The 26,798-nt window shown below is 37.0% G+C and overlaps 1 protein-coding gene across 2 annotated transcripts; it reads right to left on the bottom strand.

Annotated features, from left to right (window-relative positions):
* Window positions 1-22: 22 nt before the first annotated feature.
* Window positions 23-26,798, bottom strand: FBXW9 (F-box and WD repeat domain containing 9). Of its 2 annotated transcripts, XM_083351327.1 has the most exons (12): window positions 26,511-26,798; window positions 24,727-25,155; window positions 23,970-24,112; window positions 22,355-22,483; window positions 18,840-18,952; window positions 17,219-17,310; window positions 15,422-15,570; window positions 12,262-12,375; window positions 12,059-12,148; window positions 11,113-11,178; window positions 10,809-10,927; window positions 23-65 (listed from the first exon to the last, which is right to left on the bottom strand). In XM_083351327.1, the coding sequence occupies exons 2-11, from the start codon at window positions 25,151-25,153 to the stop codon at window positions 10,853-10,855; spliced, it is 1,398 nt and encodes a 465-aa protein (XP_083207453.1). In that variant the 5' UTR covers window positions 25,154-25,155; window positions 26,511-26,798; the 3' UTR covers window positions 23-65; window positions 10,809-10,852. The 2 variants fall into 2 exon arrangements, with proteins under 2 accessions (XP_083207453.1, XP_083207452.1); XM_083351326.1 differs by lacking the exon at window positions 23-65 and having other exon boundaries at window positions 6,837-10,927.

Below are 26,798 nucleotides of genomic sequence, written 5' to 3'. Positions count from 1 at the left end.
GACGTTGTTTGGTCACATCTGCTTGGTTAGTCAACTGCTGCATTCGTGTCTTCTTAATTTTGCACCTGAATAGAAAAAAATGCCTTAATGTTACCAATTGTTAATGACAGTTATTGAAGAAAATGTTTTTAAAAGGCTGTTGTCCGGGAAAGTTCAAATGTAACTTGAACTTTTCTAGGGAGCTCATCCTCCTTCAATAGAAATATAGTATTTTTTAAATTGGATGTTTAGGAATTCAAAATGAATTATATACTGTTCAGCAGTGAGGAATTCAGACTGTATCCCAGAAATGAAAGAGAATGATATGAACAGATGAAGTTACTATTTTCTTGGGAGTGTATTTACTGCTTTTGGATTCAAACAGCTGAAGCCAGAATTTTATGCTAAATAAATTAAAAATTCCCTCCCAGAATTACTACATTTTAACACCAGTTATGCATAAATAAGTAGAAACATATATATTTTTTGTGGGAAGGTATCACATAGCATCCACAGGTATCTCCTCCTGTAGCTATCTGCATTTAAAAGTACGTTTTAACAGACCACTCAGATGCTTAATTTGTTTAAACTGTTGTTACATATTCAGTGGGTCTTTGAGAAGACAGATGTTTTTCCCTATGTTGCCTCTGCATTAAAATTGATTGAATTGGGTTTTTTTCCTGCTTTTGTTGTTTGTATCCAAAATGCATTTCTATAAAAAGAAAAATAAAATTATAAGAAATAGATGTGTTCTTATTATTCAAATCTCATATTCATGCCACTCTCTCCTGTTTTTAAAGAAACCAGCAACGTAAGGTCAGTAAAGTATTTCTATTTCAGTTATTGTGGTTGCTGTAATAAAAAATACTTCGTCTTTCTTAATTTCATGCCTTTAAAATACATTGGAGTTAACAACTGTTACCAATCCCAGATAGCATGACTAATCTGAAAGGCACCAATTGAGGAAGGCCACTAGAAAAAAACCCTGCAAAATGCAAAAGTATGTATCAACATTCCAGCACTACTACATCTAGATACCTTAACGCTAAATAAAATTTATAGATACTCTACTCCTGATAAGATGATGAACAAAATGCAGCAATCAATTGTTCTGGGTGAGAAAGAAAATTCTATTTTGTGGTTATCTTATTTCATAAATATATTTTTTCTTCCATTCAATCATGTCCAATTCTTGGATACTGTCTGGAGAAGTCCCTGCAGTTTTCTTGGCAAGGTTTGCCATTGCTTCCTTCCTAGGCCTAAATGAAAGTAACTAGCCCAAGGTCACTCAGCTACTTTTGTGTCTCTTGAGATTTTTTTAATATGGAATATCTTTTCCACTTCTACATTTTTAAAAAAGGTTACTTTGCTTAAATAAACTTCATAGTTATGTACAGAACCATCTCTGGGTTGCTTATTCTATTTAATTTCTACAGTTAATGCCACAGATTGGTTCTTATGAGTCTTAGTAGAGAGCTGAGAGAGAGAGAGATGGATTGCAATCAAATTTCCCCAAGCGAGCAATTTAGTAATTGCATCATATCCTGTGGGATCATGTGTTCTCCCATATTGTTTAAACTGACTTTACAGGTTTGGGAACCAAAACTATCTGTTGCTGAGTCAATGCATGATACACAAAGGATTAGTTGGAATACAAGATGATAGTAGGTGTGGCAGAGACACCAAGGCATTCAATTAATTTGAAATTATTCTTTCTGCTGCATAGTCATGGTGGCAGAGCTTCTATGTGGTTTGTTTTGGTGTCTTGGAGTACTTGGATTAAGCAAATAAACACATTCAGTTTGTCAAGCAAATGACAGAACAGTGATATACTCAAATCTCTTCTGGACTGAATTCAGGTTATCTCAGTGTTTTGAGCCCCTAGTGCTGCACTATTTGCTCAAATAGTATAAGCTAATTACAAGTGCCCTGAGAAGCAATGAGCCTTCTGAAGTCACCTTGACCAAGATTCCCGTAACATGAAAACTGGCATCAGTCTGATTATGTAAACAGGAGGAAACCATGTCAAATTCAGGTCCTTCTACTTTAACTTAACAACTTCATTTAGCACTAAAACGATGAAGTAATCAAGAGCAAGAAACTATAGTTCATCATGAGGAGATGCACCCCCGGTAAAAGGTATTTAATTAATTAATTAATTAATAATTTTATTTATATACCGCCCTTCTCCCGAAGGACTCAGGGCGGTGAACAGGGCAGATATATAAAAAATACAAAAATACAAAAGTTAAAAGAAAATTAAACATATGCCCGACTAAAATCAGTAAATACAGATATTAAAAATGACCATAAAAACCCAACCCATCCCCCATCAGGCCAGGCCGGCTTGTTCAAATAAGAGTATCTTCAGATCGCGACAGAAGAAGCGAAGGTCGGGCGCCATCCGGAGCTCAACCAGCAACCGATTCCATAGCTCCGGGGCGCCCACAGAGAAGGACCTCCCCCTGGGGGCCACCAATCGACATTCTCTGATCGGTGGCACCCTGAGGAGACCCTCTCTGTGGGAGCGCACAGGGCGGAGGGAAGTTGATGCCGGCAGCAGGTGCTCCCTAAGGTACTCCGGACCCATGCCATGTAGGGCCTTAAACACCATTACCAGTACCTTGAATCTCAGGCAGATATTTCCAGGCAGATATTTTGATACGTACATGCTATAAACATTCAAAATAATCCAGAATCATTGTAGAGATGAAGACAATAGAGTAGAAGCAAAGATTAAAATGGTGGTGGTGGTTTTATTTTAGGAGTGCCCAAACTTTGTGACTTTAAATCCTGAGGACTTCAATTCCCAGAATTTCTCAGCCCAGCCATATCTGTTAGGATAGGGCAGAAAATTATTATTAGATATTTATTTCAACCTTGAAAGAAAAATTCTTGTGTTTTCTGCCTCCAGTGTGAAAACATGGCTCAGCTAACCCTGAATATATGGAAAAATGCCAATTGATATTCTACATGGCTGGCAATGTATTTTAGATTGTTGGTAGACTAGAGTCCAGAGAATTAGGATTCCAGAATCAAATTTGTCATGTTGTGCTACGTCTTGCTATAGAGATAAATTTTAAACTGAGTCAAATGCTTGATCTGTAAGATTATTATTAAGAGAAAGAAAAGCAATACATTTATTTTTCAGAAGAAACCAGTTCAAGCCAGTTCAAAACTGCCAAGTATTAGAATAGCTGTTGGCTGAAGCTGGACTGCAGAAGAGGCAGGTAGTTACATATTATAATAAGCCTTTTAGGAATGAAAATTTGAGAGAAATAATAGATTTCTCATTCAAAGACCAACATAAAGGAAACACTGGTTATTATAAGATATGGATTAAGAAGCAGGCAAAAACTTCATGGATAAAAATACCAAGGTTATTTCCAAATTTGCTTGGATTAATTGGCTCAATACTGTTTCCTTTTGGGGGGAGAATAAAATACTGTCAAGGCAAAACAGCATTTTAGGGAAAAATGGTGCATTGAAGAAGTTTCAGCAAAAAAATTGATGTTTGCGATCATTTATAGTTTATTACTAGATCAGCTGCTACAATCCTCAGGATAAGAGAGATATGTCAGAACCTGTTTTCCTTATTATTGATCTTAACAAAGAGTACAAAAAGATTCTGAAGGGGGGAAAATTGGGATATGGGTAAATTCTGCAAATGGCATGGTTCAAAGGACACTTAAGGTAAAGGTAAAGGTTTCCCTGCACATGCGTGCTAGTCGTTTCCGACTCTAGGGGCCAGTGCTCATCTCTGTTTCAAAGCCGAAGATTCAGCGCTTGTCCGAGGACGTCTCCGTGGTCATGTGGCCAACATGACTAGATGCCAAAGGCGCACAGAATGCTGTTACCTTCCCACTGTAGTGGTCCCTATTTTTCTACTTGCATTTTTACGTTCTTTCGAACTGCTAGGTTGGCAGAAGCTGGGACGAGTAACAGGCGCTCACTATGCTATGTGGCACTCGGGATTCGATCTGCCAAACTGCTGACCTTCTGATCGAGAAGCTCAGTGTCCCAACCCACTGAGCCACCGCGTCCCTCAAAGGACACTTATGTTTGTGCAATTCCCTTGCTAACCACCCTTGGAAATAGCTTATTAACTGCTTCAAGGAAGTTGGATGTCTTCAAAGTAGCAAGGCAGTAAAAATCTGGTGAGTGTCTTGAATCAGTAACATAAGAAAATGAAGATTTATTTTTATAAAGAATTTAAAATAACAACAGAATGTTTTGGCAACAGAAAGGGTTGGAATATTGGATTTTGAATATGAAGACCTCAAAATTATTTTTTAAAGAAGATGCATGTTTATGGGAAATGACATTTAGGGATATATTTGAGCAACTCCACCAAGAATTGCACTGAGACTTTGAATCATGTCAGCTATGTTGTGCCTTTTTGGGGACAGGCTGTCTGCAGAAGATGTTATAGATATAGAACAAGATATTTATTTTAAATTTTTAAAAGCGTCACCCTTATCATTTTTATAAATATAGTAACTCAAGACATTGAATATACCTTATGCTCCTTCTATCTCTTTCCCCTGAAACAGCCCTCTGAGGTAAGTTACAGAGAGAGAGAGAGAGAGAGAGAGAGAGAGAGAGAGAGAGAGAAGCCCAAAGTCACCCATCCTGAGATTTTGCAACAACTAGTATATCTAGATATGCAACAAGCTCCACTTGAGAACAACATGAGTGAAACTCCAAATAAAAATGTGCCATTAGATGTAAAGAGAAAATCGTGGGAAGTTTTAAAAATTATGAAGGAAAAATGTTGACAGTTCTAGGGCACAACTGGAATAATTCTTCTTTTTTGCTGGATTTACAAGAGACTGCTTAAAAGTATTGTATTGAAGAACTTTGTAGTAAGTTCTATGGTCAACAACAAAATGGGACATGCTGTCATTTTGGGTGGTTCTGTTTGTATGTACTGATAATTAGAAAAATGTAATATACTGGATTAGCTAATATAGTGTTTAAACCATTAACTTTATAGCCATTTCATGTATCCTAATTTTTTAGCATTTAAACACTTTGTATCTAATGTGTGGATTTATTTTTTGAAGGAAAAATATCTTTTTGTTATGTTAAATTCTAGTTGTTTGTTTATATTAGGATGCTGGGAATACTTTATTTTGTTAATAGTTTAGAATTGAGATATGGAATGTTTATATGAAAGGACATATTGTTATTTTAGGCTGGTTCTCTCTGGAATTGTTGACATTTGGAATGGGAGAAATACCGTATATTGGAATGTGTCTTAAAAAAAATAAATGGACTCTTTGTAATATTAAACTTCAGGCTTTGTTTATTGACACTAGGATATTGAGCTTTTTATGCCTTTATGCCTTTTGCTTACAACTAAGGGATGAGCTATGGAAAGTTAAGTTTTATATACGTTAACATTTTAGAGCTCTAAACTTTTTTCTAATAATTGAATAAAGAGAGGTTTACTTTTTTGATTTGCTTATTACTAAAAGGTATTATGGGATGAAGAGTTACATACCCGTTAATTAAAAGAAGGTGAAGAGATTATGAAATTATATTTGTCATGATGATAGTGGAAAGTTGTTTTCTTAAAGGGGATCTTTTTACTTTTTTGTTTTCTTGCATTTTCTTTTTTCCTTTAATCTTATTTTTTAATTTTTTGATAAAATTATGAAAAAAACAGAATAACCAGGAAAAATAAGACTGCAGTACCAAAGTAACAAGGATAAATATACCATCCTTTTTTTCTTCCACACTTATTAATTAAAAAAGAGGGACAGCAAGTGAAAGAGCGGTATGCTTAATAAGCCACATTGCTAGAATGATTAGTTGCTTTATTTTTTTCTCAAATTCTAGTTAATATATTCCTCTGCTTACCAGTATTGTGTCTTTTCTCTCAGCTATATCCTATTTGTAATAAGAACAATGTTCATATTCATTGGAACAATTATATAAATTAGGCATTATCTACACATCACAATAGACCAGGGGTAGGCAACCTTGGCTCTTTTATGACTCGTGGACTAACTCCCAGAATTCCCGAGCCAGCACAGCTGGCTCAGGAATTCTGGGAGTTGAAGTCCACAACTCATAAAAGAGCCAAGGTTGCCTACCCCTGGTCTAGACCTAATCGCTCATGGAAGTTCTTATCCGAAGATTCTTGAAATGTATAAATGTCTAGTCCTAACTGTTCTAGACAATCAAACTTTTCAGTTATTTTATAAAAGCTCAGAGTGAAATATGACTATGAGGTTTTTAAGATCCCTCATTCTAAGCAGTAGTGGATTTTGTAATGGCGTGTGAAAATGACCGTGGGGGAAAGAGGCTGCCTAGGAAACAATTAGACAAGAATGGCTTAACAGTCAGAGCAAGAAACCTAGGAAGGGCCCACCTTAACAGATCCAGCAAATAAAAGTAGCACCAGGAAGTTTGTTTGTCCTTTCAGACTTGCAAGATTCTGTAAATGTAGCCTTACAATAAGGTGGAATTAGCTCATCTATTTCATATCCGATTTACTTGAGAGATTTCAACATTTTCCACCAAAAATGGGTTTTCTTTCTCCAATTCTAGGAGTAATTTAACACACTTCTCTTGTTCTCACTACAATTCTCCAAATTAGCTACTTACTTGCCACAATATTGTCTGGATTACGCCAAGTGTGATGCACTCCTTAGTAGCATTAAGTCTCTAATTTTCCTTTCAGATTTTTTTTAAAGCTTCCTTATGAAAAACTTTCATTCCAAATTCATGCTAATTCAAGCATATCTTTCTGGCTTTTATATCATGCCTTCTGCATTTAATACAAAACAGTTTTTCATAAATGTAAAGCAGTATGCATTATAAGATGAAGATCACAAAAATTTGCCAAGTCAGAGATAGTTTATTACCATAACTCACTATAATCAGGGGAACATAAGTGTGAACTGTATTGTTCCATTCATTGTTTTCCCCCCCTGAACATTCCATTATTTCATACAGCTCATTAAATAAATAGATTAGGAACATGAAATTTAGTGCATGAATGTACCCTCATCTGATTTCTAAACCACAGCATGTTTAAAGTCGGGATGAAAATTGACTCAAACATGGAATCGTAAACAATGATAAAATCTTAAACCTTGGAAGTGATGGAGGTAGAACAAGAATTTTTTATTCATTTTTATTGAGGCAGGAATTTTAGATGGCAAATTAACTTAGCAAAGGTTATTTCTTGTCAATTAAACGTATCAAACTTTCAATATTATTTCAGCTAGATCCCTTCAACAAATATTAGAATCTGCCAATTTAGGGAATGTTTGTTGTTCATTGTGTAGAATTTACCTTACCAGTTTTACCCTTCCCATCTACTCATTTTGTAGTTTTTCAATCATTTGGGCAAATTCTTTGTACTTATCAATGTAGCCAAAGTTTGCTGAAAATATTATTTTAAAGATTATATTTTAAGAATCAATACAATGCCAGAAATAAATGAATTAACATTCTCTTTAGATCTAACTATATTTCACAGATGCTCTCTTCCCTTTCAAATCCTGTTGATAGAATTACTTTTTTAAAATAATTTTATGCAGTTTTAAAAATAATACAAACCAAATTCAGAAGGGAGAGAGAAAATAAAGAGAAGCAATACAAAGTGCAAAGAAAAAATAAAATAAAAAAATATAAATAGTTAAAGAAATGACTCATCACAAGTACAAACTTAATATTTCTTCCCCCTTGCACGCATATATCTCTTCCCATAGCTCACCCCTTTTCCACTTGTAAATCCATAAATCATTAACTTTCCAGTTGTCATCAAAAAGTCCATAGAGTTACAGAAATTTATCAAATTATCTTGTTTTAATCCTGGTAAAACAAATTGGTTTTAAAATACTAACAATGGTAGATTTTGATCAGTTCAGATGCTGTTTTTGATTTTGATCTTCGTTCCTTTTTCTTTTCCATCTCTAAAGTTGCTTCAAGGCTTTAACAAACCTCTTTTGTTAATCCATCAAGACGTTGTTATCCAGGAAATTATCTTGGCTTGTTATTTGTATTTCCATATTAACTGCTGTCTCTTATCTTGTATTTCTTTATTTTCTAGTAAATCTGCCCATGCTTTTTTCATGTCTTCATCATGTAGGTCTTTCAAAGCTTTTTCGTTACATCTTTCCTTTATTCTTTTCTAAATTATACATTCATATAAGCAAACATTTCTGACATTGCAGCTACAACAGTCTCCATTTTCAAGTATCTTGAAATGATTCCCATTTAACAGCATTATCTGTCATTTCTCCAACCCAATACTTTCTCTCCAATTCAAAAACTGGAAGCAGTCTTTTTCCTTTCGTGACTGGAGTCTTTAATCCCTTCTAGTGTGTAATTTCTGAAATCATAAAAGACTATATCTTTGTTATTTGGATAGACAAAATAAAATAGCATTCCCACGAAGGCATTATTTATTAATTTATTTTTCCCCAAATTAAAAAGTCCTAAATGTTTCTTGCCCTTTTTGGCATTTGTTGTTGTTTTAACAATTTAGTTGTATCTGACTCTTGGCAACTTTATAAGCAAGTGCTTTCCATGCTATCCTGTCAAGCACAGCTTCTTTCAATGGCTGGATGTTCGACTTTGTATCAGATTTGATGTTATCAAGCCAGTGCGTTCTTTGCCTGCCCTTCTTTTTGTTCCACTAACCGTTCCTAGCATCACCTTCTCCAGTGAAATTGCATGCGTGACGTGGTCAACGTAAATCAGACGTGATTTTAGCATTTATATCTTTCTTAAATTCTTATTTAGATTTTACCATTTGTTTCTATTTCTTAAACTTACAGTTAATTTTTTTTGTTCAAGAACAAAGGTAAACTCACCAAGTGGTTTTTCAAACTTGTTTTGAAGATCTCTAATATTCTTAATATAATTAAATGGGTGATTTCCAAAAGTGAATAGAAGTAAGATTAGTGAACTCAGTGCCCTTTAAAAGTCTTTACTGCAACTGAGAATATGATGATTCCCTTTTTCTCCCAGTTCTCAAACTGGTAGGAAACCACTGTCCTGCAGTGTCCTCACAAGGAGCTACAGTTTGGAGCAAAAGTGGATGACTTTCCGTCTTCTTGGGACTGGCCTACTTGTCAGTCTTTTAGTCTTTGCTACAGTCATTGTCTACACGTGGAGATGTGATAATTTACCATTCCTCACTCAGAAGTCAATAATTGATTAAATGTCATAGAAAAACTATTAAAGAAGTCTTTGGGTTGCTTTCCATAGTGAAGTATGGTCTCTATCTTATTTTTATTATTTGGTTCATTTTTGGGGGCTGCCTGACTCCAAACTGATATTGTGTATATGAGGGGAGGGGGTATCTATTATTACCACACCAATTCCAGGTGGTTCTTGTGGAAGGTGAGATTCATATAGTGTGCTTTTCAATCTGCTTATTCAATAATAACTCCAGCTTCAGCCTTATAAATAATACAGATCATATCATATTACTGAAGGAATAAGTCTTTTGAATTGTTTTCTGACTATACATTCTAATATCAACTCCTGCTTCAAAAAATCAACACTGTAAATTAAGTACTGAAATTACTGAATTTTGATGAAAATATAGAAACTGATGTCTAAGATGCTCATTATTGTTTTATATTTTATATTTGTTACTCCAATTATTCCTGCTATTCATTCTAAAGTATTTTTGTATCCCTATTACATAGAAGGAAAAGAATGACACTGTCCAGCTCAGAGTTAGTAACATTTCTAATTCTCAGAGATAACAAGAATAAGAGGGAAGGATTTTAGCTTATCAGTTTGCCTTTGTTGGATAATTCAAAAGCAAGTTTATGTACATATATCCCAATGCATTCAAATTTAACCAGTCCTTAGATTCTTGCTTATAAAATGACAAAGGACTGACAAATAAATATAAATGAAAATACAACAATTGACATTTTGTGTTGCACCCCAGTCTATATTCTGGATTTTCACATTATGATAACCCATGGTTTACTTTAATCATGATATACTGAATAAGCCTCAAGGCTAATTCAATAATGCTAGACTACAAACCATGCTTTATAAAATACTGTGATATGGTTCACACATATTAAAACAAAACCAACCAAAGCATATGGCTGAGCACAATATGTGAAGCTTGCCATATGTCATTGAAGAAACAGTTCATCTTGTTCAAAACTTGTTTTTGTTATAATTTAATAATGACAAAATTGAAAAAATGGTTGTACAGTCAAAATGTGCTGTATAATCTTACTTAGTGGTTTCCATTTCTTAATTCTAAACCAAATCCCTTAAAAAAATCATGCTTTAAGACATATTTTGCTTACCACAAGGGAGAAAAAGGCAACATAACTCTTGATCTGCCATTATGGCTGAATATTTTGAATTAAATGTAAACATTCATCAGGCCAAGTTAGCTGGGTAGTTCCTCTAACCATCACTCTCTCCTCTGCCCATAATTCACCCTTTCATCCTTAGATCTGTGCTTCTTTACCTGGTAAGCCAATGAGTTCTTAGTCATCAAGCCAAAGAGAAGACACTGCTCCTCTATGTGGAGTGGGGCAGACGTCGAAAGGGCTAGCTAGATGATGGAAAAAGTACAAACCTTTCACCTTGTTTCAGCCATACAAGGTGAAATGAGAGAGATGGCCAGCAAGAAAGAGTTAGGTTAAAGTTAAGGTTCAAATGTGAATCAGATGGCCTCCATACAAGCCTCGTGTGTTACCCTACTGGGAGAAGCAAAGCTGAGGCTACAACATTTGACTAGTCGGCCCCAAAGAACATATTAAAACAATTCAACAGACTTCAGGACCCTGGAACCTATGAGGAAATAATTGTCCAATACACTGTACTTGATGATCCTGAGCTTCTGAGCATGGATCACTGTCACTTGTCATCAAACACTGAGTTTCCAAACCTCCAAGGAGAAACCACCTGAGGCAGCTACTGCCATATTTCCTTCAACACTGACCTGCAAAAAACAACAACAAAAAAACAAGAAATTGAAGATAAGTAGAGCCTCTGCATTAAGCCCACAATAAAATTCCATTTGACCCAAAACAGTGATGACAATAGTGAATAGATCCCTCCCTTTTATAGCTGCAGCACCCCTTTCCTGAATAATATATACCAGCATCTCCATCCTGTTGTCCTTACCCCATTTAGCACATAGCTATGGGTCTGTGAGCAGATGATCTTTGGTGGATCTGTAGGAATATGTATCTGAAAGAAAAATCCAAGAGGTTTAAGTCTAAAAAGTATATGAGAATATAACAAATTGAAAAAACCCTTTATTTTACTTTGCTATATGTAAAGTCTACAGTCCCAAAACATTTATGCCAATGCAACTATTCAGTATAGGCAACTCTCCAAAACAATGGTCTATGAATCTAATAAAGCCAGGCAGATGCAGTGAAGGAGCTTATTTGTAACAAAATGATATGGAAGCAATATGTTAAAAAAAAACTATGAAATGGTCTTTATCATATTTCATCATCTTTATCTGTAGCTACTAATAGTATTAAGCTGTTGAAATAATCCAAAGTTTTAGTTTATAACTAAAACTTTATGTGGCAACTTTATGTGCTTTAGTTTTCAATCAACTATTTTAAAATGATAGTGGACAGAATTAATTCTGCTTCCACTGATCAAATCTACAGTACTGTGATTATTTTTTTGTTCTGTTTTGTTTTGCTCCTCAGTCACAACTCTACCAGAACTATTTTTCCAGGCCAAAAATAATTCAGTTATTCTTTAGATTTGATTTGATTTTTTAGTCCAAAGAGAACACCCACCCAAATACACAAAGCATGTTAAGAACTAAATGTTTGGAAGTGCATATTTTGTAAGAAAATACTTATTTTAATATACAATTCATGCAAATTCTTGTGCAGGAGTTCGATTCTGAGTGGCTCAAGGTTGACTCAGTCTTTCATCCTTCTGAGGTCAGTAAGGACCCAGATTGCTGGGGGCAATAGGCTGACTCTGTAAACTGCTCAGAGACTTCTGTAAATTACTACGAGGCAGTATATAAATCTAAGTGCTATTGCTAAATTAACACTTCATTCCTAGTAAAGTACTTAGATACCACCACAACTCTTACACGGAACGTCTTGTCAGTGGAAGTTGTATACAGTGCACCCAATGAGTGTTGGACTCCAGTGATCTGAGAGCGATGACCTACATCAAAATACTGACAAAAGAAAAAGCAGTGAGACATCAAATGAAAGAGAATTGTTTTATGTGTGGAAATTAGAGAAGAACCACATTTCTCTGCCCCTCCATGATCTATCACCAGTACCATACCCGAATGTGCTTGAAATGCCCTCCACTGTTCTCAAAGACATACAACATTCCATGATTGTCTCCAGCCCACAGTTGAGAACCCTGGTACGACATGGAAAATAAGTATGTGTCCAGCTGGGGGAAAAGATAAACAGTATTGCCATCAGTTCTATGTGATACCAGACATAAGTATGAAATATCATAATTCCTATGGTCATCAGGCTTATTATAAAACCTATATATAAAAATAAGGTTTCATATATATTTTGTCTCAGGTAAATATTAAACTCCACTATTTTCTTCTTCCTTATTGTTATTAGAAAAGTATATGTTACTTACAATTCTGTCCTATTTCTTATTTTTAACCCATATACAGTCATGCTCGAAATTGTTGGCACCCCAGAAATTTTTCCAGAAAATCAAGTATTTCTCACAGAAAAGTATTGCAGGAGCACATGTTTTGCTATGCACAGGTTTATTCCCTTTGTGTGTATTGGAACACAACAAAAAAAGGGAGGAAAAAAAGCAAATTGGACATAATGTCAAACAAAACTCCAAAACTGGGCCGGACAAAATTATTGGCACCCTTAACTTAATATTTGGTTGCACACCCTTTGGAAAAAATAACTGAAATCAGTTGCTTCCTATAACCATCAATAAGCTTCTTACACCTCTCACCCGGAATTTTGGACCACTCTTCCTTTGCAAACTGCTCCAGGTCTCTCTTATTGGAAGGACGCCTTTTCCCAACAGCAATTTTAAGATCTCTCCACAGGTGTTCAATGGGATTCAGATCTGGACTCATTGCTGGCTACTTCAGGACTCTCTAGCGCTTTCTTGCCATCCATTTCTGGGTGCTTTTTGACGTATGTTTGGGGTCATTGTCCTGCTGGAAGACCCAAGATCTCGGACGCAAACCCAGCTTTCTGACACTGGGCTCTACAGTGCGACCCAAAATCCTTTGGTAATCCTCAGATTTCATGATCCCTTGCACACATTCAAGGCACCCAGTGCCAGAGGCAGCAAAACAACCCCAAAACATCATTGAACCTCCACCACATTTCACTGTAGGTACTGTGTTCTTTTCTTTGTAGGCCTCATTTCATTTTCGGTAAACAGTAGAATGATGTGCTTTACCAAAAAGCTCTATCAAAAACTCCCATTTTTGGAGTTTTGTTTGACATTATGTCCAATTTGCTTTTTTTCCTCCCTTTTTTGTTGTGTTCCAATACACACAAAGGGAATAAACCTGTGTATAGCAAAACATGTGTTCCTGCAATACTTTTCTGTGAGAAATACTTGATTTTCTGGAAAAATTTCTGGGGTGCCAACAGTTTCGAGCATGACTGTATTCCATCAGCCACATAATTTATTTCTTATCAGCAGAAGTCCATTAAGAGTTACCAGAAATAACTACCTACTTTAACCTTGATCAATTAAACCAGCTCCAGATTCCTTCCCCATACTTTAACAATCTTAGTTTTTGGTTCCCTTCAAATAATGTCCTAGTCTTCATTCAAGACTTTAACAGATCTCTTTTGTACATCCAGTAAGAAAATATTATCCAAATATCTCTTCTGATTCAATACTTGTTTGTCCCCTTTAAATATTAAGACATTAACCAGATTCATTTTTATGTCCACTGTATTATCTTGTTCCATTTTGTCCTTGTAACTTGTCATATTTAAATCCACAATCAAATCAGTTTCAGTCTTATCCATACAGCTTGTTCTTCTGTGACATCACTAATACATTATCTATGGTATCAAGCATTCTTAAAATTAATTTTGGAGTCTATTGTTCAAAATGTCCTTCAAAATATATAGTTAAAGTATTTTGCTCCATTTTTTTGTTAACAGGTCAAATTTAAGTATACGTTTCCTTTAGCTGTAATACTTATTTTCTTTTAGTTCCCTCTAGTGTCCAATCTTCAAAATCCTATTATACCATTTTTTTCCAATCAACCAAGCAAAAAGGATTTTTATAATTAGTTTAAAAATTTTATTCCAAATATCTCTGATTGTTTTTTAATTTTCTAAAATCAACACCTTTTTGCTTATTCAAAGAAATGAGTATTTTTCCACATCCTTAAAATCACATTTAAAACTTCTTTCCTCAAGGAGAAGGAGACTCACTCAGTGAATACCATAAAAACTAGTTGCTCTGAACCGTACTAGTAATGGTGTTCAAAGCCCTACATGGCATGGGTCCGGAGTACCTTAGGGAACACCTGCTGCCAGCATCAACTTCCCTCCGCCCTGTGCGTTCCCACAGAGAGGGTCTCCTCAGGGTGCCACCGGTCAGAGAATGTCGATTGGTGGCCCCCAGGGGGAGATCCTTCTCTGTGGGCTCCCCGGAGCTATGGAATCAGCTACCGGTGGAGCTCCGGACGGCGCCCGATCTTCGCTCCTTTCGCCGCGAGCTAAAAACATACTTTTTTGAACAAGCTGGCCTGGCCTGATGAGGGGACTGGGGGGGGTTGTTATTGTCATTTTACTGGGGTTCTAAGATGTATTTTTAGGATATGGGCATGTATTTAATTATTTTTTAACTTTTGTAATCCTGTATTTTTATTCTTGCCTTGTTCACCGCCCTGAGTCCTTCGGGAGAAGGGCGGTATAGAAATATTATTAAATTAAATTAAATTAAGTCTTAATATTTCCAAGCAGTAAACAATAATTCCAAAGATAAGGCTCAGTAGAGCGTTTTATACATAACAGGCCTTGTTATAACTGTGAGTCAGATGATTTCACAAGCCAATCAGAAAACCTGACAGTCCAGAGTGTGAATGGCAATCGTACAATTTTTTCTTTTTCCAGAGAGAATTTGCTTGTCTGCAGCCAACGTTCAATCACCGTACACGCTATTCTCCCTTCAGCAAGGACATCTAACTTTACCATGGTGCTTACTGGAAGTCCACTCCACCTCCTATTTATTTTCATCTTCTACTTTCTTGCACTGTTAGCTTTGCATTATTTATTATCTTACTAATAGAATCTAGTTCTATCCCTTTACACCAGCTTATTCTTATTTAACTTCCTGTATTCATACTGTATTCCTATACTCTAATGCTCTAAAATTGGATGGAATAGTTAAGGATTCAATTTTTCTTGGTTTCCCCCCCTCCATCCCCTATATAACTGTTGGTTAGTTTTATCGTGAAAAAGAGGTCGAAGCTCACCTGAAGCCTTTGAAGCACACTATTGGTCCGCCTGTCGAAACATACCAGCGTCCGATCCTCACTGCCAGAGACAATGAAGTGTTCGTCAGCTGCAAGGGATAGGACTGCATTGGAGTGAATCCTGCGGCTCATCACTGGGGTATAAGCAGCTGTGAGAGAGGGCCAAGAGATGCATCACAAGAGCCCAGTCACCTGCACAAGATAAATCTTATAAAATTGGTGGCTTGCTCAACTACAATCACATACAATTCTTTCTCCACACTGAGGTTTGCCATTTCATTATCAGGATAACTGCAAGCTGGAGAGAAGGCAGAGCTTCCTTTAGGAATTCTCTTGCCAGCTCCTCCCTGTTTTTCCACTCCTAATGATTTTTTTTTTGGGGGGGGGGCTCTATTACATACAGAAAAATAGCATGCATTACCCACCGTAGCAATTTATACCCAAATAATCATAGTGGGGGAATTATAATTTTCTTGCATAAAGCTTCCTGCTTGAGATGGCAGTCTTCAGAAATTAATTGTAGCTGTAGGGAGGCAACGTGCTCAAAGCTACCTGCCTAATTTTTTTTTAAACAAAATCATACTAAGTTAAACATGAATAAATGGGAAACTAATACGCTGCCAAACACAGTGATTTTCAAGAATATGGCACTTCCAGGCTTTGCATTGGCCACAGGGAAAATAAAAATGGTAGATGATTGCAACCACATCCAGAAATGGACCTTCTTTTCTAGAAACAGGTAAGTGTAAGCTAAAGAAGTAGAAAGCATCTTCGGTGGCTAGAGAGAATGATGGGAATAGCCTCAATAGTTTGCTTTCTGATAATTGAGTTGTCAAGTTTCCGACGTATGGGCTTTTCAAGTGACTCTGAGGCACTGTTTACCTTAAAAGTCCTTTATTTAGCCTAATACACCGGCAAATGCTTGCTCGAAGGAAGCTGGAATCTGAAATCTCCGCCCCCTTGCACAATACATTAAAACACAATTCTCCACCTTTCTAATTTTGTCATTAACCATATTCTCCAATTAATTTAAAGAATCAGTTTCCCTTCCGTTAGACAACCCACCAAGTTCTTTTCTTCTTTAATTCCAGATGGCCTTGAGGTACAATCTTCCTCCTCCCTGCCTTAATCCTATCTCTTAAAGCAATACACAAGTTTAACATATGAAATAGCTGCTTCTTCATCTCTTGTCAAGCAAGAACATTCGATGTTAGCAGTGTTGACATGAGTGTTTTGTGACTGGTTCATGGACATTTTGTGAATGGACAAGCCTTCTACGTGATAGTAATTATTTGGGAGCATCCACAATATGCCTAGATCTGGCACAGAAAACATCTAATGTCTAGACAGAATAATCCTTTCTTCTCTGATTGCTCTTGGTCCATAGAGATAAGAAGACCATGACATGTAGGTAATATATGACTTACGACTGCAGTCGAGTTCAGAAGTTTGATTATAAGTTATTGAGGTGGTAAGTCGAGTCACTATGTCACCACGCACAATTTTATGTTTGTTTATGCAATGGGTGTTGAGCAAGTCACTGCAATCATCAAGCAAACCACAGAGTCATTAAGTGAAACACATGGTTGTAAGTCTGATTCCAGCTTATCCAATGGGCATATTTGCTGAGAAATGGCAAAAACAACAACCCTTAATCACATGATCAGAGGATGCTGCAATCAGTCACAAATGCCAGGCAGTTACCAAGCAGCTGAAATGCAATCATGCGACACAAATGCCTTACCTATGGTGACAATGAGTGTTGAAAGCAGGCAACTGGTACTAACTGGTACTAACCTCGTGGATCATAGACTGACACTTTCTTGTCATAGGTTCCTGTGACCAAAATGTCAGGCAAATAAGAAAGGCACAATACAGCTGCTTTCTCACTAGAATCCAAAAGGAAAGGATCAGGCAATGGGTCAAGAAGCATATTTCATGGTCACACATTTTGCTCAGCCTTGGATTTTCCATTATTTCTAGACTGATACTTTTTACAATATAAATTAGCTAGTCCCCATTTTGCTGCTTGCAATGGCTGTCATCATCTACTACAGAGGTGTCAAACTGCCACCTCCCGGGCCAGTTGCATCGTGCCCAACCCAGCTCCAACAATGCGAAAAAAGTCATGATATGTCACGACATGTCACATGATGTGGTGAGTTTGACACCCATGATCTACTACAACTGACAGGTGGAAAAGCAAGAGAAAAAAAACCACTCTGGCACCTGCTGCAGCATCAGCTAACAATTCTGCCTGCCTAATTTCATTCCCTGTGACTGGAAATCAGAAGACCCAATTTACATGCTGAATTATAGAGAATCTTAATTTTAATGGACTAATTGAGCAAAGGGAGTATGCAATTCATAAATACTGATATAAATATATATGAATAACATTAAATATGAAACTTTCTTTAATAGATAAGAATATTGTCTTGGTGATTTTGGTATTTGCATAATAACTCCAGTCAAATATCATAAATTAATGCAGATGAGGCAATCTGCACCATCTGCATAATGAAGTAAGCCATCACAGAAATTAGTTTATTATATGAAACATCCAGTACTAAGAGCTGATAAATCTGGATCCAACGATCCACTATGTCAGTTTTCATTAAAGTTGCAACCTCCAGCTCTCTGAATCCAAAACCAGCATATCAGTGTGGAAATTCAAGAAATATAAGACTAGACAAGGTTGCACTGTTCTTACACAATGTCGTTTTCATAGCTATAATGTATTTATGTAGAATAAACTCTCCATGAGATAGGGTGAGCTACTATGTAAGTGAGCTGGAATTTTCTTTGTTAGACTTGTATCTATCCCAGTTAAAGACTTTTTGCCTGAAATATCTCGCAGCCAAATACAAGGGGATGGACCGAAAGATAGGGAACAAAAAATTCTAAACTTTCTAGAAGCACCTGCAACCTGGTACATATGCATATTAGAGAAATAAGATTTATAAGATGAAAAGGAAAGAAGCTGAGAAGGCTCATTGTACAATATTTACAAGATAGATAGATAGATAGATAGATAGATAGATAGATAGATAGATAGATAGATAGATAGACAGACAGACAGACAGACAGATAGATTCAGTAAGGTGGTACAATATTAACTGGACATTAATCCAGTCTTTTTAAATAAATCCTTGGGAAATAATACAAGAAGAAATTAGGTGAAATTCTCTGACATTCAATATAACTGAAGACTGAATACTTGTACTATTTTAGGCCTTTAGTCATGATTTGATGTTATTTTTAGAAAGTAGGATGTTAAATCTGTCTGGGCCCTCGATTAAGGACTGAAGCCAATATCTACTTTCCGGTCATTATTCTGTTTCTTTGAATCTAGTTTCCTTCTTGCCATTTAGTCTTCTAAGTACATATAATGTAAGAAGATAAGCAGCAACAGTACCTGATTTCTCCAAACTGTTTTCCATCAGCAGCTATATCCCATAGCTTCACTGTGCTGTCCCAGGAGCCTGAACATACACGGTTATCACGTGACGCCAGGGACCAAACCCACCCCTAGGCAGTGGGGGGAAAAAGGGAGGGAGTGGGGACAAAATAGATCACCACGCTTTAGTTTTTAATAACACTGTGCTGGTATATAAACAGGTAGTCCTTGACTTACAAAGGTTTATTTAGGGACTGTTTGAAGTTACAGCAGCAATGAAAAAAAATGACTTATGACCAGTTTTCACGCTTGCGACTACTGCAGCATCCCCATGACCCATGATCAAAATTCAGACTCTTGACAACTGACTCATATTTATGACAGTTGCAGTGTCCTGAGGTCACGTGATCACCTTCTGCAATCTTCTGACAAGCGAAGTCATTGGGGAAGCCAGGTTCATTTAACAACCATCTTACTAACTTAACAACTGCAGTGATTCACTTAACAGCTATGGCAAGCAGATTGTAAAATGGGGCAAAACTCAATTAACAAATGTTTCATATATATATATATATATTCAGCTAATCTTTCCAACGATTACACATTGCAATAACAATAATTACAACAAATGCTTACAGTTAGGCCAAATAACTTCCAGGTGAACTACACAAATATCTCTTTTCTATCTCTTTCTGATTTTTCCTCATATTGGCATACACAGCAAAAGGTATAACTGAGCAAAACGCTGAACTTTCATTCTCTGAAGACAATCAATCTCCTGTTATATATAAAATAAGATCCAGCAGCTTCGTAAATATGTATCATTTTAAAACAGAAATTCGGCTTCAGTTTTGTATCACAATTTTTTGATTTACAGTGGATACAGAAAGTCTACACACTCCTGTTAAAATGTTAGGTTTTTAAAATGTAAAAAAAAATCAAACCAAGATAAATTGCTTCAGTATTCTTTTCACCTTTAATATAATATATAAGCCGTACAATTGAATTGGAAAAACAAACTGAAATCTTTTGGGGGGGGGGGGAAACCTAGAATAATATGGCTTCGGATGTGTTCACACCCTCTTATAAGTATGGATGTAGTTTTGTTCAAGATTAATCAATCACACTCCAAGTTACGGTATATTAAATAGTATTCAGTACACATCTGCCATTAATTAAAATGACCCTGATCAGGCTTAGATAAAGTTCAGCTGTTCTAAGTAGGATTTTTCTGATATTTACTCTATTGCCTCTTACATGGTTCGCAAAGAGTTTACAAAGCATCAAATGTATCTGTTGGAAGGTATCAGTCAGGAGAAGGACAGGAGAAGGACACAAAAAAATTCCCATGGGATATATTGTGGAGCACAGTGAAGATAGTCATTAACAAGTGGAGAAAATATGATACAGTAGCGACCATCACCAAGAACTGGCTGTCCCTCCAAAACTGATGAAAAAACAAGAACAAAACAGATCCAAGAAGCTGCCAAGATGCCTATAGCAACATTAAAGGAGCTGTAGGAATGTCTGACAACTTCTGGTTTTATACTACACGTGACAACAATCTCCCATATTCTTCTTATGTCTGGGCTATGAGGTAGGTGGCAAGATGGAAGTTTTTTTTAAAAAAAGAAAAATATCCAAGCCTGGCTACGTTTTGCAAAAACCTACATCAAGACTCACAAAAAAGCCTATGGAAAAGGGTATTTACGGTCTGATGAGGCCAAGGATGAACATTTTGGCCATGATTTCTAGACGTATGTTTGGCGTAAGACCAACACTGCGCATCACCCAAAGTTACATCACATCCACAGTGAAGCAGGGTTGTGACAGCGTTATGCTTTGGGGCTGCTTTCCCTCAACTGGAACTTGGGCTTTACTCAAGGTGGAGGGAATTAGGAAATGTTCCAAACATCAGTCAATTTTGACACAAAACCTTCAGGCCTGTGCTAAAATGCTGAAGATGAAGGAGTTTCCCCTTTTAAACAACAGAGATTCCAAGCATACCTCCAAATCAACAAAATAATGGCTTCGCCAGGAGAAGTTCAGAGTTTTGGAATGGCCCAGCCAGAGCCCAGACCTGAATCCGGCTGCAAATATATGGGGTGACCTGAAGAGAGCTGGGCACAGGAGATGCCCTTGCAATCTGACAGAACGGGAGCCCTTTTGCAAGGACGAGTGGGCAAAGATGCTCAAGGCAAGATGTGCCACGCTGATTGGCTCCTATCTCAAAAGACTGAATGCTGTCAGAAGGTGCTTCAGCAAGGTATCAGTTTAAGGGTGGGCATCTTTATGCAGCTACATTACTGTGAGTTTTTTCATTGTTATTTTCCCCCTAAAAGATTTCAATTTGTTTTTCAATTGAATTCTACAGCTTATATGTAAAAGGTGGAAAGGATTCTGAAGTGATTTTATCTTGATCGGATTTTTTTTTTTTTTACATCTCAAAAACCTGGCATTTTAACAGGGGTGCGTAGACTTCCTGACGGCTTTTTTTTCCTCATAGAACGCTCAGAATGGAGTTCCGGCACCTTTTTTGGATGGAACCTTGTAGGATAGGCAAGGCGGGTTGTACGACATGTGTGAGTTCCGGCACCTTTTTCTTTTACAAACTCCGCATCACAATAGTAAAATGATGAAGCACTCCCTTCCTTTTCATTGGGAATGGTCATTCCCTGCTCAGAGGTTAGACAGGACTGAAAGGTCTTCTAAATGCCATCTTGGAAGCGATAGGCCATATTTCTGCCAGGATAGCACATACCTCATGTATTTACCTACACCTTTCTTTGTAACTAGCCATAAAAAGGCATGGGCCATTTTAATTTATTTATTTTTTTACAGTAAAAGACAAGCTACCAGGCAAGTTTGTAAAAGGGAAAGGTTTAATGTTCAAAAGAGAGAGAGAGGGATGTACTGCTATTAATTAGAAAATTCCCAAATCACGAGCTATGTCATACACATACAGCTAGTCCTTGACTTACAACGAGTCACTTAACAACTGTTTGAAGTTATGATTGATCCCCCCAGAACCTAGTTACGACCTGGTTCTAAAATTCTGATGTCTGCTCTCCATTGTGACCATATTTGGGGCGCTCAGCAACCAGCCCACATTTACAGTCATTTGCAACACTCTGCAGGCACATGATTATGAATTACAATTTTGCAGGAAACCAGGATTTACTTCTGGTTTGTGGCAAAACTGCCACATAGCGAACAATGGGTTTGCATAATGACCGCAGTGTTCACTTTATGACAGCTGCAAAACAGGTCATAAAATTGGTTCTGGCCATGTGGTGACCTGCTATATGACTATCATTACTTGTGACTTTAATTGAGGGCCCAATTACAATAGTAACTCAAGGATTACCTGTATACACATCACACACAGAGAAACTCATTGCACTTTATTTTCTGGTTTAAACAATAGAATGGGGCTATCAGATGGAAATTTAGGGGTTGACCATACAGAATCTCTGTAATAATGTAAATTATTTATGTTTAATGTACTGCTCTGGTTCAGAATCTCCAGTTACCTTGTGTGTTCCATTGCGCTCTGTCCCCAGCACTTTCACTAGAACTTTTTCTGGTGCTTTGCCCAGCTGCCTTAGATCCCACAAGTTGACATTTCGGTCTCGAGAGCCAGAAATACACAGCTCCCCACCCTGGATAAGATAAAAAATAAATGCTAATCAAATGATACAGGTCAATGTCCTCATATTTCGAAGTAGTAGCATCACAAAGACAGTGAGCAGACACCCAACTTTTTTTCAGTAAAACACACACACACACACACACACACACAACTTCTTATGTATAGTCTCTGTCACTCACACCTCGGCCACTTTCCGGGTGGATTCCTGTAGTATGCTCTACACAGGCCTTGCCCTTAAAGAGCATTCAGAAGCTACAGCTGGTGCAAAATATGATATTTTATATGTACACTGGCCAGAATCTCTCTGTGAGGGAAATGGGTGGTTTCTAAATTTGATAAGTAAATAAAATAAAGTATGGGGAGTTACATAAATCCAAGATTGATGCACATTATACCTCTTTTCCCTGAGCTGCATTGGTTGCAGTTTGCTTCTGGGTTCAATTCAAGGTACTGGTAACGACTTACAAATCCCTACAAGGCTTGGTTGTTTGAAGGACCGCCTTCCCCTGATTACATTTATAGTTAGCCACTCCATCAGATCCAGCAGAAAAGACATGTTGTGGATCCTGTGCATGAAGGAGTTTTGTATAACAGGACCCAAGAGGAGGAGAGCCCTTTCTGCTGCATCATCTACTGTCTGGAAGTTTATGTCTCTTTAGGTCAGATTTGTATCCAATCTTGGCCTTTAGGAAACCCCTGAAGTCAATGGATGTGGGGAGCCCGCAAGACGGCTGTATTGCTTATGAGCTTTGATTGATATTCTTCTGCATTTTTTTTTAATCCCATTTATATCCCGCCCTTCTCTGAAGACTCAGGGCGGCTTACAATCTAAGAAGCACAAATCAATGTGCTTAGCAATTTTTATTTTTGTAATCTATTGTTTTAATTGTTTTAATCTATACAAGTTTATTTTTCTGCTGTTTTTACATGTAAGCCACCAAGAGTCCTATAAGTAAGATAGGCAGAAATAAATAAACATAATATACAGAAATATACAGAAATAAATAAACAAACATAAAACTGAAAGCCCATTATAAAGACAATATCAGAATAGTTTGACAAATACAGTACTTTAGCAGTAATTAGCAGTAATTAATCAAGAATAAAAATGATGGGAAAGCAATAGTAGCAAACAAGGAATACTTTTTAGATTAAGTGATAGACAAAGGAAGGTTGATTTTTTATTTTTTTTAAAAAGGAAGTGGCCACAGTTAATTCTCTACTCAGCATTTAGGTCTAAAGAATCATATAAAATACTAACAAACACACAACCAGCTCTACTATGAGAGAGTTATGATTATAATGGAGCATAACATCAAGGAAACTCTATTGGGCCAAAATGAATTTTGTAAGTTATTTCTCAAAGTTTTCACAGAAAAATGAAAATGCAGAACATTTTTTAAGATGCTCTTTTTAATTAAAATTTGGATGTTGAAGGATATAATTTGTCAGAACAAAGCTGAATCATTAATAGCAGCAAAGAGACAGGTTTTTACCTGAAGGAGCAGTACAGAATCAACAGAAGCAAAGTGGCCTTCAGTAAGGGAAAAATACTCTGTGTTTTTGCCACACTCTGCCCATTGTTGGAGGTGTTCCTCTAGTTCAATGCAAGCTGTTGGCCAGTTAAAATCATTACCTGCTAAAAATAAAAACATATAAAGAGATATATTTCCTTTGTTTGGTGTAAAAACAAAATTAAGCAATTTATGTTTACATAGTGGTTTTACCTATAAGTGTTAACATGATTTACATAATTTAAACACCAAAAAAGATAGATACTAAAACACTGGAGTTCTACATAATGGAGCAGGAGTTGCAACACTGCAAAAGTGACTTATGATAAATTCTAATATTTCAATTTAGGAACTAACGAGACGTTGTCTTTAAATCGTAAAGTACTTGGTACTATCAGTTCAGAGACAATATTATTAACCTTACTGGCAACACTCCAAAAATGAAAGAGAAGCAGGCTAGGAAATATTTACTGTTGTTCTACCCAGAATAGTTACAGCAATATTTACAAATTACAGCATTTGAAAAGTAGCTCGAGTGAAATTTCTATTCATTTTACTTAATGATAACCCTCTTTTCAGTCAAGGAAAACTCATTTTAGCTTCTTTCTTCCCCCATCATCTACATTTAAAATACCAATTCCACCTCTCCCAAAAATCAAAAGTTAAGCATCTGAGAAACTGCTTGTGAAAAGCTAAAATATACAGTAGGTCACCACAGCTAGAAAGAAAATCCACCTACCTTCTACAACTGGATAGCAATTGCCAATTCTTTTTAAAAGTCGAATTCTCCAAGTGACTTCATCTTGCACAATGTCCCTCAGAGTCTTGCAGACTAAAGGAAGGACGTGCAGAACAAACCTGGCTTGCAGGTAGGAACAGATTTCTAAAATCAACTCTAGAGGAAGAGACAACAGCCCTGAAGCAGTTTCTTCAGCAACAGATTTTTTCAGTTCCAGAGGTGATCTGAGGTCTGATGTTTGGACTCTACCACCTATTGAGAGAGACTCTGGAGGCAGACACTGGGTTGCTTGCCTAGATTGACTTGAAGTTCCAAGAACACGCTCAACATACTCGAGGGCCTGGGTATCTGGATCAATTCTGCTCTCTGTGTCAGAGTTATTGTCAAAGGCTTGTTGTTCAACAGAAGAATCTGAGGCAGTTTCCATTGCTGCAGGAAGGCAAGAAATAAACAATTCAGATAAGGGATGATAAAAACCAAACATACCTTATTTTATTAGAAATATATATTTCAATTAATTATACAACATTTCAATTAATAATACAAAAGTTTTATGCAGCAAAAGGAAGTTTTGAGAGCATGAATTATAGCCACACTTAAGCCTGTAAATGATGCTCAAGGAACAAGATGTAAAAAGAAATTATTTATTTATTTTATTTATTTAATTTAATTTAATTTGTATACCGCCCTTCTCCCGAAGGACTCAGGGCGGTGAACAGGGCAATAAATACTAAAATACCAAAATACAAAAATTAAGAAGAGATTAAACCATAATGCCCAGTGCAATAGATACATTACATAAAAACAGTAATAAAACCCAAACCCATCAGACCAGGCCGGCTTGTTCAAATTATCTACTGAACTTCAAAAACTTCCTAGATAATTAACAAGAAGATGGACTTCTGAATGATAAATGTAGAAATCTTATTTGGTTTTATCTCTTTTCAAATAATAATGTTCATAGGTCGAGAAAAGAGTAAGATTAGAAAAGTTATTCTCATTCTGACTTCCAAGCTTTCATCTGAAAATGAGAACTGACGCCACGCAAATAAAACTGTTGCATGATCCAATCATAATGCTATGGTTCCCAGCTACATCAGGAAGGTTCCAATCATTTATTTATTTATTTATTTATTTATTTTAATTCCATTTATATCCCGCCCTTCTCCGAAGACTCAGGGCGGCTTACAAGCTTAGCAATATACACATACACACACATATATATACACATACAAACACACACACGCCACGAAAGAGCTTGTAAGTGCAAAGCTTATAAGCCTTGTTATGCACCAGAAGCAATGCGCAACTAGGCCAGAGACTGATGGGCAGGAAATTAAAGAGTGTCTTTCTGTAAATAAAGCAGTGCATGGGCAGAGTTTTAGTGCTGCTTTAGCCCAACAGGCTCTGCGTGCATCACACAATGGGCCCCAGCACTTACTAAGGGCAAAGCAGGTTCCTGGAGGAGGAAAATGTGCATTCTGAAATGGCTGTCATTTTTCCTAATGAATAAAACCGCAAATAGGCTAAAGAGCTTCCTGGAACAGATTCCGGAAAGCTTGCTTATCCTTTGAACACCACATAGAGGCAGAGTAGAAATCTCAGAAAAACCACTGCTTCTCTCTCACTTTTGATCACCGTTTCAGCAAGCCAATTTTAAAACCGAACCTCCTGTCTTGCTCTTCCCCACGCGGAAACCCTCCAAAGCCGATTCTAAAAAAAAGGAACTGCTCTCTTTGCTGCCTTCCTTCCGCTTGCTTCCTCCGTGCACGCTTATCCTGTACCTGTCCGGGAAGTGCAGCAAGCGAAAAATATCAGCTCTGCTGCCCAATACAATTCCTCCGTTCAGGCAGACGTGGCAATACGAAGAGCGGTCACGCCCGCCTTAAGCGCCGTTGGAAGATCTCCGCTCTGTAGATGCGGAGCTCCACACAGGAAGAGGTTAATCCCAACGCCGAGTCCCGTTTCCCGCTTCCTTGGTCGCAGCAGCGAGCTAGGATCCTAATCCTCACGGCGACCCGCCTCAGCCGCTTCGTCGGAAGGGAAGAACCGACGCCACCGATTCAAGACAG

The sequence above is a fragment of the Vipera ursinii genome (assembly GCF_947247035.1).
Source record: "Vipera ursinii genome assembly, chromosome: 2".
Classification (NCBI taxonomy): Eukaryota; Metazoa; Chordata; class Lepidosauria; order Squamata; family Viperidae; genus Vipera; species Vipera ursinii.
This window is presented reverse-complemented; position numbering and strand designations above follow the sequence as displayed.

Coding starts and splice junctions, on each gene's coding strand:
- FBXW9 (XM_083351327.1), bottom strand. CDS start 25,153: ATGGAAACTGCCTCAGATTCTTCTGTTGAACAACAAGCCTTTGACAAT. Junction 15,571..17,218: donor GTCAGTCTATGATCCACGAG/GTTAGTACCAGT, acceptor CCTCTCTCACAG/CTGCTTATACCCCAGTGATG. Junction 10,928..11,112: donor ATAGCTATGTGCTAAATGGG/GTAAGGACAACA, acceptor TGTTTTTTGCAG/GTCAGTGTTGAAGGAAATAT.